At 37.8% G+C, this 17485-nt stretch overlaps 1 protein-coding gene across 1 annotated transcript in view; it reads left to right on the top strand.

The window, feature by feature from the left end:
- didum (dilute class unconventional myosin) overlaps positions 1 to 17485 on the top strand; it is a 616021-nt gene that overhangs the window by 475579 nt on the left and 122957 nt on the right. Inside the window, exon 18 of the mRNA XM_067147235.2 lies at positions 7508 to 7826. Coding sequence (XP_067003336.2) covers positions 7508 to 7826 — 319 coding nt within the window. The remainder of the gene's footprint in view (positions 1 to 7507; positions 7827 to 17485) is intronic.

The raw sequence follows: 17485 nt of genomic DNA on the forward strand, positions 1-17485 counted from the left end.
AAATAACTTCTCTCACCACTGACTCCCAATTCCGTCCTCTTCTCTGACATCCTCTCCTAGCTGATATAGTAATCTCTTCTGAGGTCTTCCAGCTGGCCTTCTTCCTTCAACCCATTTATCTAGGCATGCCCGTGGTATTCCTGTGCCAGACATTTGCTTTACATGTCCTTGCCATGTTAGTTTCGGAAGTCCTTAGCTTCTCTTCTGTTGAGCCCATTTCCAGTTCCATTCTGATGTCATCGTTCCTTACATGGTCCTTGGGTGTTTTTTGGTGGTTAGTTCGTAGAAACTTCATTTCACATGCTTGCAATTTACTAACTTCTCTCTTTTTCAATGTACATGTTTCTAGACACTGTGAGAGGATTGGCACAAAGTGCGACTTATACAGAGTCATTTTGGTTCCCATAGGCACTTGGTTATCCCAAAGTAGATGTCTTCCGAGGTTGTAGAAGTTGGAACTACTAGCCACTTCGTTCACTATTTCTTTATCTGCAGTACCCCTGCTGGAAATCATACTCACGAGGTATTTGAATACCTGCACATATTGAATGTTATTCACCTTCAAGCTTTGTGGCAGCCGGTATCTTTCCTACTCATTTTCAGTGCAACAGTTTTTATTGTATGCTGACTTTCATCTGATACTATTTGAACTTTGTTACCCATTCATCCAGCCTAGTTTGTACCTCAACCTCTGTCTCTCCTCAGATGGCTACATCATCAGCAAATACCAATATGTGTATTTCTCTATCTTGTTCTCTTCTCAGCATTTTAAGAATACTGTCCATGGCAGTAATGAATATCAATGGTGAGAGTGCACTCCCTTGTTGTACACCCTGTTTGGTATTAAATCATTCTGAATGGCCATTCCCAACATGCAAACAGCTGCTAGAGTTGTGGTACAACATCTGGACCTTGCCTATGAGATATTCAGGCACTCCCAGTTCTCTGCGAGACTTCCATTTGACTGGTCTAGGCACCCTATCATATGCCTTTCCTAGGTATAAGAATACTACAGTTAGGTCCTTCCCTCTCTCCCAATGCTGTTCCATTAACATCCGTAGGGTGAAGATCAGGTCTGTTGTTCTTCTGTTGGTTTTAAATCCATGTTGTTATTCCAGGACAGGTTCTATCACTGCTCGCAGTCTGATTTCAATGATTTTTCCATTATTTTCAGACCATGGGCGAAAAGTGTGATCCCTGTATACTTGGCACACTTTCTTCTGCATCCTTTGTAAATAAAGGGATCATATACTTTTTGTCCAGTCCTCTGGACCTCTATTTTCACACCATATTGCTTTCAAAGTTCTGTATAGCCACTGCACTCCAGGTATACCTGCTACTTTGATCATGCTCATCAATCCCAGCTGACTTTCTACTTTTCATCTTTTTTTAGAGCATTTTCCACCTCAGACCAAGTAATTGAAATATAATCTGCCCTCAACCTTTCTTCCACCTCTTCAGTAGTTTCTCCCTCATTCATGATTGTATCAAAATAAGTCTACATTTAATTTCTTGTTTGCTCCTGACTACATAACCATTTACTGTTTCTAGTGCTATGATGTCCTCTTTGTTAAATCTCTTGCTTTTAACAAGGCTATACAGCATTTTTGTTTCCTTCATTATCTTCCTGTAGTTTTTGGGTAAATTCACCCAGTGCTTCTCCTTCTCTGCTGTCACAATTCTTTTTACTTCTAATTTGCTATTTTGGTATTCTTTGTCTAGATTTTGTATTTTCTCATCTTTCAGTTGGCTTTTGTCACTGTTTCTGGCTCTTTTAACACCCTTCACTTTCTAGACCTTATTTCTTTTCCATTGCCTCTTTCACACTGTCATTCCACCAAAACGTCCTTTTTAAAAAATTACTTTCCTGCTTGTTGCTCCACACACTTCTTCTGCACTACTTATGAAACCAGTTTTAAAATAATTCAATTCCACATCACTACAGCTGGACTCTGACACTGGTAACTTGCTTTTGATCATTTCTTGGAACCTCTGTTTACAGTCCTCTTCCTTTAGCTTCCATACTTTAATCTTTGGCATCCTCTTCCTGGTTTTTGTCTTCTGCTCTTAGATTCCTGTCAAGTCAGCCACCAGAATTTATGGTCACTATCAAGACGTTCACTAGGAACAGCTTTCACATCTCATACTCTTTCTCCATACCTCAGGTCAGTTATCACATAATCTATAACTGGCTTATGGCTACCATCCCAGCTGTACCATTGCAAGTTATGAATCTCATTCCGTATTGACGGTTATCACTTTACAAAAGAAAATATTTATAAAATCCTCCTATCAATACAATTCAAGTCATCTGTTAGATGAAGCAAAGTCTATACATGTTTCAGCCTAATCTCAAGGCCATCTTCAGTAGTAAAACAATGATTACATAATATACAAACAAATTAAAAAACGTAATGATGTGAAGTGACAGTGATCATGATTAGTGAGTTAAAAACACATTGAGGTGCAAAGTCCTCTCGTCTAATAGATCTTGCTGACTGTTAAATAAAACACTATGCTGAGGAGTGTAGTGAGACCGTCAATACTACGAATAAAACGTGTAACATCTGTAATGAGAAAAAAGGAATATATGAGTGGATGAAGAACAAGTTAAAAATGATGTACCAAAAGAAAACTCATATGACTTACTTGTAACAAAAAAGTTGTCGTCTCGAATGGAGATGACCTTGTCGGTCTCAAGTCACATTGACAACTAAGCCTGTGTGTGGCTTACTGTGTATCTGTGTCGATGTGGTTGGGAGGGGTAATGGAGGGGGAGGGGCAGGTAGGGAGGGACGTTGTGATTCACGGAAGGAGGGTGTTGATGGAAGGGCGGGTCTTGTTCTAGAATATCGGTAGTGAAACTCTTTTTTATTAATGAACTGTTCGCAGATGAGCGGGACAAAGGTTTCCAATAAAATATTTTTCTTTTCTTTGATTTCATTTAAGTTATAGACGGGATTGTTATATTGGTCGATATATATTCTCTAGTATATTAAGTAAGGGAAGTTTCTGTTCGTAATGCAGGATCTTTAAATCTTGATCAATTGTTGTGTATTTATGATTTTTCTCTCTACAATGTTCGCTCATGGCTGAGTAGCGATTATACTTTAGGGCATTAAGATGTTCGGAGTATCTTACATTGAAACTGCGGCCTGTTTGCCCAATATACGTTGAAAGACATGATTGGCATTTTAATTTGTATATTCCAGATTTAGAAAATTTTTTGCTGTTGACAGTATGAGAATTAAAAAACATTTTTGTATTGGAGTGAACGGTCTTGAAAGCTACTTTTAACTTGTGCTTTTTAAAGATGTTTGAAATAGGATATATATTATTATTATTATTATTAAAGGTAAACGTGGTGAACTTCTCTTTATGGGAAGATTGTTTTTCTAAGGTGGTCTTGGGTTTATTTCTAAATTTATTGAGAATTTTATTCACGAAAGCTTTACTGAAACCATTACCTTTGGCTATTGCATAAATGGTGTTTATTTCCTTTCTAAAATTCTTACGGGATAAAGGAACATTAAGAGCTCTGAAAATCATACTATTGTAAGCTGTCTTCTTCTGTGTCCCTGGGTGTAGAGAAGTTTGATGGATTGTGTTTACTGTGTGAGTGGGCTTCCTGTAAATATTAAAAGAAATGGTTTTATTCTGATTGCGAGTAATAGTTAAATCGAGATAATTAAGGGAACTGTTGTTCTCGGATTCTATCGTAAACTTTGTGTCGATCCAGGTTATTAAGTAATTCAAGAACGATCGTCGCCATAAGACCTATCTGTGTCGGTGCGACGTAAAGCCCCTAGCAAAAAAAAAAAAAAAAAAAAAAAAAAAAAATTCAAGAACGGTGTTGCTGTCAGTAATGTGAGAATCCAGGATAATAAAAGTATCATCCACATACCGAGTCCAATGTTTGATCCCATTAATTTTACCTATAATGTGAGTGTATTCGAGGAAATCTACGTAAATATCAGCGAGGATTCCCGAGGCCGGTGACCCCATAGGAAGCCCCTTCTGTTGGTATATGATGTTGTTAAAAATTAAAGAAACCATTATTTAATGTAAACTTGAGAATCTGAATAAACTCTTCTATCTCCCCTATAGTCAATTTACTAAATTTGGATAGATTGTTTTTTACTATTTCGATGGTTTTATTGACGGGTACATTCGCGTACATATTTTCTATGTCAAAAGAGTGAAGGGTGTAATGTTTCGGTAACGTGAGATTTTTTATTCTATTGCAGAATTCCAGGAAATTTTTAACTGACGTGTTAGCTTGAAAGGAAAAACGTGTTTTAAGAAAATTGTGAATAAATTGGGATATTTTATACGTCGGACTACTTCTGAAGTTAATAACGGGCCTTATGGGGACATCCGCCTTGTGAAACTTCGGTAACGCTTTCGCCGTAGGTAACTTGGGATTCATGATGATCAGTTTTGATTTTTCTACGTCATTAAACAAAAATAAAAAATAAATTTATTTTTGTTTATTTATTTTTGTTTAATGACGTAGAAAAATCAAAACTGATCATCATGAATCCCAAGTTACCTACGGCGAAAGCGTTACCGAAGATTCACAAGGCGGATGTCCCCATAAGGCCCGTTATTAACTTCAGAAGTAGTCCGACGTATAAAATATCCCAATTTATTCACAATTTTCTTAAAACACATTTTTCCTTTCAAGCTAACACGTCAGTTAAAAATTCCCTGGAATTCTGCAATAGAATAAAAAATCTCACGTTACCGAAACATTACACCCTTCACTCTTTTGACATAGAAAATATGTACGCGAATGTACCCGTCAATAAAACCATCGAAATAGTAAAAAACAATCTATCCAATTTCAGTAAATTGACTATAGGGGTGATAGAAGAGTTTATTCAGATTCTCAAGTTTACATTAAATAACGGCTTCTTTACTTTTTAACATCATATACCAACAGAAGGGGTTTCCTATGGGGTCACCGGCCTCGGGAATCCTCGCTGATATTTACGTAGATTTCCTCGAATACACTCACATTATAGATAAAATTAATGGGATCAAACATTGGACTCGGTATGTGGATGATACTTTTATTATCCTGGATTCTCACATTACTGACAGCAACACCGTTCTTGAATTACTTAATAACCTGGATCGACACATAAAGTTTACGATAGAATCCGAGAACAACAGTTCCCTTAATTATCTCGATTTAACTATTACTCGCAATCAGAATAAAACCATTTCTTTTAATATTTACAGGAAGCCCACTCACACAGTAAACACAATCCATCAAACTTCTCTACACCCAGGGACACAGAAGAAGACAGCTTACAATAGTATGATTTTCAGAGCTCTTAATGTTCCTTTATCCCGTAAGAATTTTAGAAAGGAAATAAACACCATTTATGCAATAGCCAAAGGTAATGGTTTCAGTAAAGCTTTCGTGAATAAAATTCTCAATAAATTTAGAAATAAACCCAAGACCACCTTAGAAAAACAATCTTCCCATAAAGAGAAGTTCACCACGTTTACCTTTAATAATAATAATAATAATATATATCCTATTTCAAACATCTTTAAAAAGCACAAGTTAAAAGTAGCTTTCAAGACCGTTCACTCCAATACAAAAATGTTTTTTAATTCTCATACTGTCAACAGCAAAAAATTTTCTAAATCTGGAATATACAAATTAAAATGCCAATCATGTCTTTCAACGTATATTGGGCAAACAGGCCGCAGTTTCAATGTAAGATACTCCGAACATCTTAATGCCCTAAAGTATAATCGCTACTCAGCCATGAGCGAACATTGTAGAGAGAAAAATCATAAATACACAACAATTGATCAAGATTTAAAGATCCTGCATTACGAACAGAAACTTCCCTTACTTAATATACTAGAGAATATATATCGACCAATATAACAATCCCGTCTATAACTTAAATGAAATCAAAGAAAAGAAAAATATTTTATTGGAAACCTTTGTCCCGCTCATCTGCGAACAGTTCATTAATAAAAAAGAGTTTCACTACCGATATTCTAGAACAAGACCCGCCCTTCCATCAACACCCTCCTTCCGTGAATCACAACGTCCCTCCCTACCTGCCCCTCCCCCTCCATTACCCCTCCCAACCACATCGACACAGATACACAGTAAGCCACACACAGGCTTAGTTGTCAATGTGACTTGAGACCGACAAGGTCATCTCCATTCGAGACGACAACTTTTTTGTTACAAGTAAGTCATATGAGTTTTCTTTTGGTACATCATTTTTAACTTGTTCTTCATCCACTCATATATTCCTTTTTTCTCATTACAGATGTTACACGTTTTATTCGTAGTATTGACGGTCTCACTACACTCCTCAGCATAGTGTTTTATTTAACAGTCAGCAAGATCTATTAGACGAGAGGACTTTGCACCTCAATGTGTTTTTAACTCGCTAATCATGATCACTGTCACTTCACATCATTACGTTTTTTAATTTGTTTGTATATTATGTAATCATTGTTTTACTACTGAAGATGGCCTTGAGATTAGGCTGAAACATGTATAGACTTTAAGTCATCTGTTAGATGAAGCAAATTGTATTGATAGGAGGATTTTATAAATATTTTCTTTTGTAAAGTACCAGCTGTACCATGTTATTTTATGACTTTATTTCTTCTGGAACCATGTGTTCTTTATCAGCAAGTTATTCTTTAAACACAAATAAAGTAAAAGTTCTCTTTCTGCGTTCCTTGTCCCATATCCGAACGGCTCCATAATCCCTTCATATCAAATTTTATCTACTCCTACCTGGGCATTACAGTTGCCCATTATTCATTTATAATGTCTCCTAGATGTTTGAGGAAGTTCTCTACAACCCTGCTGAGGGGCGTAGACCTAACCCCTTTTAGATATTCTTCTTTCAAACACACCTTCACTTTAATAATCCTCTCATTAATGAATGTAACATCAGAAGTGCAGTCGGTGTCCTTCTCAAGAACAAAGCCAACTCCATTTCTTGCTTCTGTTGGTACTACTTCTAGAGGTTTATTTTGATGGGTCAATGTATGTTTTAGAGAGAGTTTATTACCTCTTGTGAAAGTCATTTGTTTAGTTTTGTCATGATTTATTTGTAAATCATTTTCTAGGGCCCATGAAGTGAGTGTTTAGTACCATCTGGAGCTCTTCTGTCTTCTGAACTTATCACCATATCATCTGCATAGAGTAGAAGTATTGCTGAACTGTCCGTAATGATGCTTGTATTGCCTGCTGTCATGATATTGAACAGTAATGGGCTAATCAGATCTCCTTGTAGAACACCATTAGTTTGAATGAAACTCTTGGATAATTTGATATCATCAGATATTTGGATGAAATTGTATTTTAGGGTGTGTTTTAGCATTGTACAGCAAAATGCTCTGTAAACTCTTGTTCACTATAATACTTAATTGCAGTGCCATTAACAAGGTTTGATATTATTTGGTTCAGCTTATACAATTTTTTAAGTGTGAATGTTTATTTTTTTTCTAGCTAAAGGAGAACAATGTGCTGAAAAATGCTGCGAATGAACTAAATGAACTTCGCAGCAAGCTAGATGTGATGCGTTCGCTGGAGGCAGAAAAGAAACGTACCACAATACAGTTGAGCGAACAGGCGCAGCGATTGGAAGAGCTGGCTAATTTGCTGGAACGTGAACGCGATGAGAAGATGGATATTCTGAATGAGAAGGAACGACTAGAGCTGGCTCGTAAGGAAGAGGTTGAGCGTATAAACCAGGAGAACAGCCGCCTGAAAGCTCAGCTCAATGAGATGAACGAGCTAATCAAGAGCAACCAAATTGGTGCCGAGGGTGAGTATGCAGCAAGTAAAACATGGTCAATAATAATTAAGAAAAGATTATTTTTGAACTGATTTGCCTAATTTATTTACTACTTCAGTATTTTTTTTCTGATGACACGTGCAATTTTTACATCCTGAGAGAGAACCAGCACAGGAGAATACTATCTATGGTAATCCTGAAAAAGCTTGCAAAGTATCTTTTTATGTACGAATTGTCCACACCATCAGATAATCCATTCTCCCTAATTTAGAAAGAAAAATGTCTTTAATTTGTGTCTTATTTACAAAAATTAATAATGCATAGCGATGTACTCAAAACTGAATAAAATATAAATTTGTTTTAAGAAATGCATAATCATCTTCACAAGCTGTAGCAGAAACATTTGAGACTCTACCTACAATAGCAAAAAATAAATGCAAATTGCATTTTTATCAATTTTTCTTCTTCTTTTATGACCGTATAGGATCACTTTAGTCAGTCCATTGTTCAGGTTTCTTTGAAGGTATTGTTCGGGCTTTGCAGTCCTCCCAGTACTTTAGACGCTCCGATTTTCGCGCCCTTTCCTTGGTTGAAAATATGTGTGGTGTTGGTTTGTTTTGTGTAAGGGTAAAGTGGAGGTTTGTATTCTAGAGTTTTGTATTCAATTTTGTCTTATTTGTGGTGTCTTCTGTTGTAAGGCCTATTTCCTTCAGATCAATTTATTTAACAATAAAATATTCAAGTTGGCAATTGCAATTTTTTTTTTTTTTAAATAGTATAGAAATATCAACAGAAATGGAAGTAGCATTTTGTATGAATAGATGTATGTATGTCAGGGAAAGGAAATAATGTATATCACAGAAGGATTTCACAATAATAATGTAAGCAAGAAATTAACCGATAAAATAACTACACAACAATGATTCTACGTAGATGTATCCTAGGTTTAAAATACTAAGAATAACAGGCTAACTATAGAAATGTCTAGCTACACTAAATACAGTGGAACCTCGATTTTCTGTTTTTGGAAGGGCCACGGAAAAAAAAGAGTACAACACTGGAAAACTGAAAATCCGAGAACGAATGAACCATCAACAATTTGGCTAAACATCACAAAAATAAAATATGTATACGTATAATCGTACAAACGCCCCTAAATCAAACCAAACCAAACTACAGCTCCAATGGGCCTTCCGCCTACCAAGCGACCGCTGCTAGGTCCAAAGGCCTGCAGATTACGAGATGTCGCATGGTCAGTATGACGAATCCTCTCAGCCATTATTCCTAGACCGGGGTTGCCATCTCACCATTAAGTAGCTACTCAATTAAAGGTAATCGTAGAATGAGTGAACATGGAATCAGCCCTCATATCCAGGCAAAAATGCCTCACCTTGCCGGGAATCAAACCCGGGCCCTCCGGGTGAGAGGCAGGCAAGTTAGACCACGGGGCTGGCTTCAAACATTAATTACCAATAGACAACTTAAAAATCTCGAAACTCTACATTCAGTTTTACCAGGAAAACTTTGTCAGTTTCCTCTGAAAGCTTCTTTCAGTTCAGCAACTTTGATAAGCCAAACTCTTTGAAAAATCTAATACCTGTAACGTCAAGCCAAACAACAATCGACCACAGGTAATTTTTAATTCTCTAGTAAAATAGAGCACATTAGGTACCAAAGCATCCAACATGATGGCGAAATCCTTTTTTTAAATCTTCCATTGTAATTTGGTCACCGGTATACTGTTCATAGTCAGTTTATAGAAATCTTGTACCGCGTAAATTGGCCTACATAGACTTTTAAAGGTTATGTTGAACTCAAGAATATGGTTTCAAATGTAAGTATCGATCCTAAAGTTCTCAAATGCATTATATTCTGCCGGTCACTAATCGCAATCAAATTGGAATGAGAAAAAATATCATTAACACTTCCAAAATTATGGTTATTCGCAACCTTGAGCTGAGCTGGAAAGCGTGCTCGCTGTACAAGTCGGTATGACTGTGAAGTGATACATAGTTTCTAAATGTAACACGCGCAAATAAAAAGACTGCAGTTTTTATAACATTTCAACACAAAAACGTGAAATTCCCAGTCTTATATTAGAGCTAAAACAGTAATAGACAATCCCAAAACCTCACTTGGCTTTATGTACATAAGGTGCAACATCTGCTCTGGACTCGATAACATAATTGTATACGATAATATTACAATACTAAATTCGTGTTACTTAAGAAGGAACAGTTCCGATTCCTGCCTGAAAGCCCAGTGACTATTAGGGATGGGACAAATGGTTACTTTCCTGTATAATGTTCCACTGTATCCGTTACAGTGTAGTATTAGGTTGCAGTATTAGGATATAAATGTAACCTAATACAAGGTACAGGGCAGCTATTGGGAGGAATAGTCGTTAACCCCCTGCTGCCTCTTGCAGCCCCTAACCAGTACGTAAATAGTGGTACTCTATCTCCATCTCGCTTTCTCCACTATCTCCATCCCTTTCACCTGGTTGTCACTTACTATTCTAGGAAATGTTTGCAGTGCCCCATTTACATTCCTAGAACTACTACTACGTAGTCAAAACAGCAACCAGTTAAGTGACTCTTTAACATCATGTACATTATTACATATATACAGCATAGTGATAGACAAGCAAAGAATACCCGAGTAATTTATATTAATTCATGATTATTATTTCATTTATAAAAATATACAAATTAAAACCCAACATGAGCAGCAAAACATTAGGAGAAGATTAGTCTATACTCTTTCCAATAGGTAGGAATTCATGTTTGAAAAAAAAAAAAATCCTGTCCAAGTTTTTTGAGCTTAAGCGTATTCGGCGATCGTTTATCACTCGTCCTGCTTTAGAGAATAATCTGTCGCAGGGCACAGAGGTAGCAAGAATGTTGAAGTTCAGCCGGACCAAGTTTGATAAAGTTGGATAGAGGTAACGGTTCTCCTTCCACCATTGTAGTGGGTCCCGACTTCGGTGCAGCAAATCATCATCCAAGTAGCGGTTAATTTCAATGGCAGCAGCTGACAATGGTGTACCTACTGTAATAAAGAAAAGAACGATTATAATGATATGTCTCATAGGTGTTTATTGTTGTTGTTGTTGTTGTTGTTGTTGTTGTTGTTGTTATCACCATCATATCAACCTACCTGTGGGTTTACTCGAAGATGTCACCTTATCAAAAGCAGTCCAAATAGAGAATTCACTCCTGTTGCTTGATGATGATGATGCTTGTTGTTTTAAGGGGCCTAACATCGAAGGTCCAGAACTTGTTTACCATCATCTGCATTAGCTATAACCTGCTTTTGTTTGTTTAATTTTGATAGCTGCCTCTCACATACTTATGGCCACTCATTATGAGTGTAACCTCTTCAAATGGCTTAAGAACAGTACAAAGTTCCTTACAAAATGTCCATTCCTCTTGCGAAAGGACCGGGATACCTCTATTTATGAGAACTATTGAAGTTTTCACTGTGTCCTCCAGTTCACAAAACCTTTGTAACATATGGTAGGTGGAATTCCACCTCGTGGGGACTTCCAGAATAAGTTTCTTGGGATGAAAAGAACCCATGTTCTTCTTTTGTGCTGTCAGTAGCTTCTCCATGCCCGTCTTGCTTCTCTTAAAATACGCCACTACATGTTTTACTTTCTCCAGCAATTATTGTATCTGTTTCAATGCATCCTGGACGATTAAAGTGTGAGCATAACAGGAAAAGTGCTTCCATTGAAGTTTATTTACAACAGCATTTTTCATATTAGAAGCGTTTTCCGTTACAATGGCTACAATTTTTTTTGACTAATGAAATTTGTCTGAAATTCACCTAATTTCAGCAGCTAAATTAACATTTGTGTGGCTATGAGGCAAAACTGAACATTCCAGCAAAACTGACTCTAGTTCGAAATCTTAGTTTATGAAGTGTGCAGTGACGGCTAGGTAGCTCTCTGAATTCCTAGACGTCCAGGAGTCTGTAGTTAAACAGACACTGGAAGCCGACATTAAATGTTGACGAATAACTGTCATACACTGTTCATATGCTGCTGGAACAAGTGATGATGAATAGTCTTCCTATCAGGAAAAACGTAGGCAGGGTTTAATCCAGTACGAAATGCTGCACCTTCATCTTCCACTATAGAAAAGGCTGAAAATCCAAGGTAAACAACTGTAATAGTAGCTTGCCCAACTTCTTTGTCTGTACATCACTCATTTTTCTTTGCACTGGTAAAAATTATGACAGCGACTGTTGCTTCACTGCCCCATGGGCTGCAAGTGATGATGAAGATTCAGGAGGAGGGACGGGTACACGAGGTGGCACTTGCGATGGCTGTCCAGGACCTGATATTTGAGTACTGTGAACATTATCAGACCCACATGCACTGGTAGAGTTTTGAGAGCTTAACACGGAAATATTTATTGTTGGGTGCCTTCTTTCAATATGTTTCTTCGTCAGAAACCGTTCCCCTCCAACTAAATTTTTACTCACATAAATCACATCGGGCAGATTTATTTACATCGTCTGTGACAGTGAAATAAGACCACAGAGGACTCTTCTTCTGTCGTTTACTCATCTCGCACAGCACAGCGTAAAACACAAAATATTAACTGGAAAGACCATGCGGAACTGTTTTGAGAAACTGCACAACTGTATGCATTACCACTTGTACACCTAATAAAAGCTCTTGAGACAACTAATGAATATCTGTAATTCTGTAACCGGCTGACAAGTAAGTGTAGGAGTGTCAGTACTGCCTCTAAGCGGTTACAAACGTATCGCTCACGCCTGCGCAGGAGTGCACGCTTAAGGCTAGCTGCCATGCTTGCTTGCAGTCTAACAATCAGGAGCTCCCTTGGTTTCGCTGAGACAGTTACTTTTGTATTAAGGTCTCAGATAGTACATAATATTTCTGGAACAGCTTACTGCGATGGAACAGGATACAGTATCATAATACGATATGTAACTCCCATCTCTAGTGACCATACAGTGCCCTGAGGGAAGTGCCAAAAATCTGTTCAGCGATACACTCGGGGGTAGGAACTAACCCTGGACATAATGTAGATCTTTTGATAGTACGAACATGTGACGAAACTTGTTCAGTCTTCAAGTAGAGTTGTCAAAATGCACTCTGTCTCCTTCCAATTGTTGTGGACACACTCTGCTTTATGATTTCCAAGGATTCTCTAAACAATACCATCCAAATGCGATGCTGAGATGGTCCCTTATGAAAGTTCACTGCCGATTGCTTTTCCAGTACAGTACAGTACAGTACAGTACAGTACAGTACTTCCTCAAATTACCACATTTTGTTGGATTGTGTCAAGTGCTGGAATGGATAATATGTCCTCTTTTTGGCCCAATGTAATTTTGTTGCCAAAGCATGGAGAGGAAAAAAAAAAAAAGTTACACTACATCCTATAGACTCCAGTATATGTTAGAGCAGGGATGGCGAACCTATGCTATGCGTGTCACTGGGTGACACATGGGCACGTTTTCAGTGGCACGCCACATGAACATAATAATGTTTTTATATACGTCTTGCAGTATAGACAATACATATCTTATAGTGTTTCAACTGTAAGAAATAAATATCGAAAATCTAAATACTAGCTCCATTTGGACGTGCAATATGGCAACACTGCAATACTGATACGTCCGAAAGTCTAGTGAAATAGTATCGTTTTCTGGTGGTTTCGTATACGGACATCGCAAACATGTTTTCGGTGCCGAAAAGAACATTAACTTAACAAAGGTGGTGACCGTATATTTCATGAACTCTGGACAAGGGAATTTGGACTGACAGAAAGATGTGTTGCCTGTATTCGAAAACAATTGTATCCCCCACATTTAATGTAAAGCGCTATTTCGAGACTAATCATTCAAATGTTTGTTCCATATCAAATGAAGAAAGAAGAGAGTAATCGAACATTACACATAACAAACTATTTTGTATCTTTCCGGCCAAGGAATGATATCAGTGCATCTGTTTCCATCTGTCTCACTGCATAGTACAGCGTACATGGGTAACTGATTTCTAATGGTGAGCTCATGAAAGAAATTTTCTTATTGACGTCCGACACATTATTTGAAAACTACCCTAACAGCTAATAATTAACAGAATTAAAGGAATGCCAGCTATGTCGTGACCTACCTGTCCAGTGAGACGATCTCGTAGGTTGGTCACCAGGCCGTTGGATGTTGAAGTATTACCTGACCTGCCGAGCGGAATGTAGGGAGTTAATTTGTAGGTATGACTCGTCCCGCAACTCCCGAAATAAAAGATGAAGTTATTTCTCTGTCCTTTATTACTGAGAATACTAAAACTACTATGTACAGTATATTTACAAGTCTGAATGTAATGATCTAAAGAGAGAGCTTGTTCCACGCGCCTACTTTTCTACTACGCGTACCTCTGAATCTTGCCCTGCGGCACTTGGGCTATGCTCGAAAAGAATCTCATTCTGACAAGTACGAACTACTGGCTGGAAGAAGGCCCCGCGCCATCTTGGCCAGGGGTTATATCTCCGCTCCTGAACTCAAAGTTCTATCCCTACCTCCTACCAAGGGGTTGGGTCTTACGGGCATTACCCAACTGATCACCTTGTCACTAGCGCCCTCAAGTGGCTACTCTCAATAGTTGTTACAGTAAGTGCTGCTACCTAGGCACTACTGTCTTCTGTCTTACTTTGTCCTCATCTTTCCTTGTTTTTCTAAAGTGCATCTGTACTGGCTTTGACTAGCCTTGTACTCGGCTTTGTTCCTTTGTCGGTTATCGGGCGGGTCGCCTGGCCCGCTGGCATACTAGCTCTGTTTGTCGATACACAGTAAATATCTTGTTGTGATCAACAAGTCTCCGCTCTTAGTCAACACTTGTGTAAGCGCACTTCGCAAGCTCTCTCCACTACATGTAACTTCTTGAGACATTTCCCTTTTCTTACAGTAACTAAATCTGACTATAATTATTATTCAATTACCTTAATGCTACAAGGTGTCTCCTGTCTTGGATCATCATTCTAACACTAATTAATCTCCTCTGACACCTTGAGCTCGAGACTCCGCTACGAACCCCGGCTGTCTTCCACCTGGCAGTCCGCCGGTTCGAGTCCCTGGGAGGTCGGTACACGACAGCCAGCTGAACCGCTGTCAAGGATATCATAATAAAAATGAGAGAAGAAGTTTCAGAGCAATTGAAAGCTAATTTGGATAACTCCCACATGTATACAGCATGTTTTGATGAAAGCATGAATGTGATCTTGCAGGCAAGGATAGCTGTTCCTTCTGATTTCTTTGCGGACATGTGATGAGGTAGAAATTAGTTAAATTGTTGAGCATACGAACTACGACAACATGATGGAAGGGGGGGTTGTAGGTTGTAGATTTACCTTGAAGCAAAATAACAAGTGGCACGGTCAACAGTTGACAATAATAAACCAGACTTAAAATGACACACTAGTTGGAAAAGGTTCGCCATCCCTGTGTTAGAGGGTCACATGAATCTTTGGCTGAATGTAACATGTTTCGTAACTGTTGGGTCAGCTGAGCTACTGTTGAAAAATGGTCTTAACATTGTAACGTTTAAGGAGCCTTCCAATATGATCCATAACGTCTCGAATATATGGCAAAAATGTGATACCTTTCTTCCTGGGTGGTTCTATTATGTATTCTTATTTTTTTCTGTATATAAATGGACAATGATAGGTCAGTGCGGGTCAATATTCAGCAATTCCCAGTCTTAGATAAGTGCGCTATGTCTTCGTAAACCTTGCTTTTCTGCAGGATGAGTCGTATGTCACTTTACACTCTACTTATTATCACAATACAGTACAAGCTTGATTTTATGCATTTGCTGGGGATATGCTTTACCCCACATTATAGCTTAATTGCGGTTAATGGAAAATTACCTATAGGGTGACAGAAGATAGGGGGAAAAAAAAAAAGATTAGTAGTCGGCAAGAGAATACAATTTTATGAAAGACACTGTAACTAAAATGCACACATTAGATGTTCCATTTTTCACAGAATCAGTTATGTTCAAATTATCATTCACAGAGTAGACTTTTCTTTTTTTGTGACATTAGTGACATTATAGCACCTGCACCAATCTCAAGACCTAACTAGGAGATTTTCTGAAAACATACAAACTTTTCTCTTTGCGATAAGCTGATGATCATGTATATGTCTGTTCTATTTATACAGATCTACAGCCCATGTACCTCTCAAGGTCACTGTTACTAAGTAAAACATCAATGGCTGCTAATTTCAGATGACCGCCAGCCATAAGACAGAGTCTAAACACATTCACTCTTGGCCATTTCGTAGCAACTTCCATGCATAATGTTTTCTGGTGTGGTAAGCTCACAGTCACTCATATACCAGTGATGCCTTCTTGTGTGTGTTTTTTACATAACAGATGGCAACACACCCCGACAACCAAGGGTACTCATTCCACCCTGTCAACATCCCCATGTACCAATCACCGTTTATTTTCTGAGACCTTGACTTTAAGCACATTAAATAAAAGGAAGAAATTTAAAACCATGTTATAAATTTAGAATTGTTAAAACCATATCAGTAAATCAAAATTAATTGGGTAATAAACAGGACAACTAAAGGCAGGATGTGGACAGCGGAAGGAGCCCTTTGAGGCAGTGGAATGTAGGTATTTCATGGCCAAAAATTTTGGAAAAGGTAATTATCCTAGAACCACAACATTTTATTCAAATTAACATTATTCAAAAATTCAGTAAGACAAAAGCAAAACCTAAATAACAATAACAAATAAAATTGTGGAAAGGAAACAAATTTGAGTACTATATATTTACTAAAACAAAACAGGTGTGCGGTGCGTCAAATCAGGTTATGTGTGCCTTGGTGCCAGAGAAAAAAACATTTCAAATCCCATTTCAACGATTTATGTCTGTTACGGAGGGCTAGTCCCATTCTAATTCATCCAAGATTAGCTAAATGTTTACACAACAAAATGTAGAAGAATAAAAGATTACTTCATTGGCTAAGACACAACAGAAGAAGAAATGTAAAATACATTTACATTGGTTTACAGCACTCCAAGGACAAACCTTATGAAAAATTTTAATGTAATATACATAAAAGGTAAAAAGCAAGGTTTGCCTCCAACAAAGTTGTAGATGCTTGTAGTTGAAAATGACATTGTGATATTTGAGTTTTTGTGGTTACCATAAGATCCAAGGACAAACTGCTGCATATTTAAAGAAAGGTGTTACATTTAAAACTTAAGTGAAGTTACAACCAGAAATTTAAGAAACAAGAGTGCTTACCCTCTTAAGAGAGCCAAGCTCTCCAATGAGTGGAGCTCAGAGCGATCATGTCTAGCCGCTAAGATGATCAATCAGGAAAGACAACAGATGCCCACTCGCTCCCACCGAGGAGCCAGAGAAGTTCGAGGAACAGGAAATGGTGCAATCACAAGGAAACCAATCAGAATGCAGAATTAACCCTTAGGATTTTACGTTAACCAATAGAAATCACTTTTATTCTCTCCAATGAAATTGCTGTTCTTTCTTGCTGACATTGGTAATTGCACAAGTTTTGGGAAAGTCCAGGCTTGTGAAACATGAAATAATGCTTCCAGAACTGTGCGAATCCTACAGTGTGTTCCCAAAGTGTAGAACAACATTTACAATTTTCACAATGAAAGGTTAAATAAG

Source organism: Anabrus simplex, chromosome 5 (genome assembly GCF_040414725.1).
Source record: "Anabrus simplex isolate iqAnaSimp1 chromosome 5, ASM4041472v1, whole genome shotgun sequence".
NCBI classification, from domain to species: domain Eukaryota; kingdom Metazoa; phylum Arthropoda; class Insecta; order Orthoptera; family Tettigoniidae; genus Anabrus; species Anabrus simplex.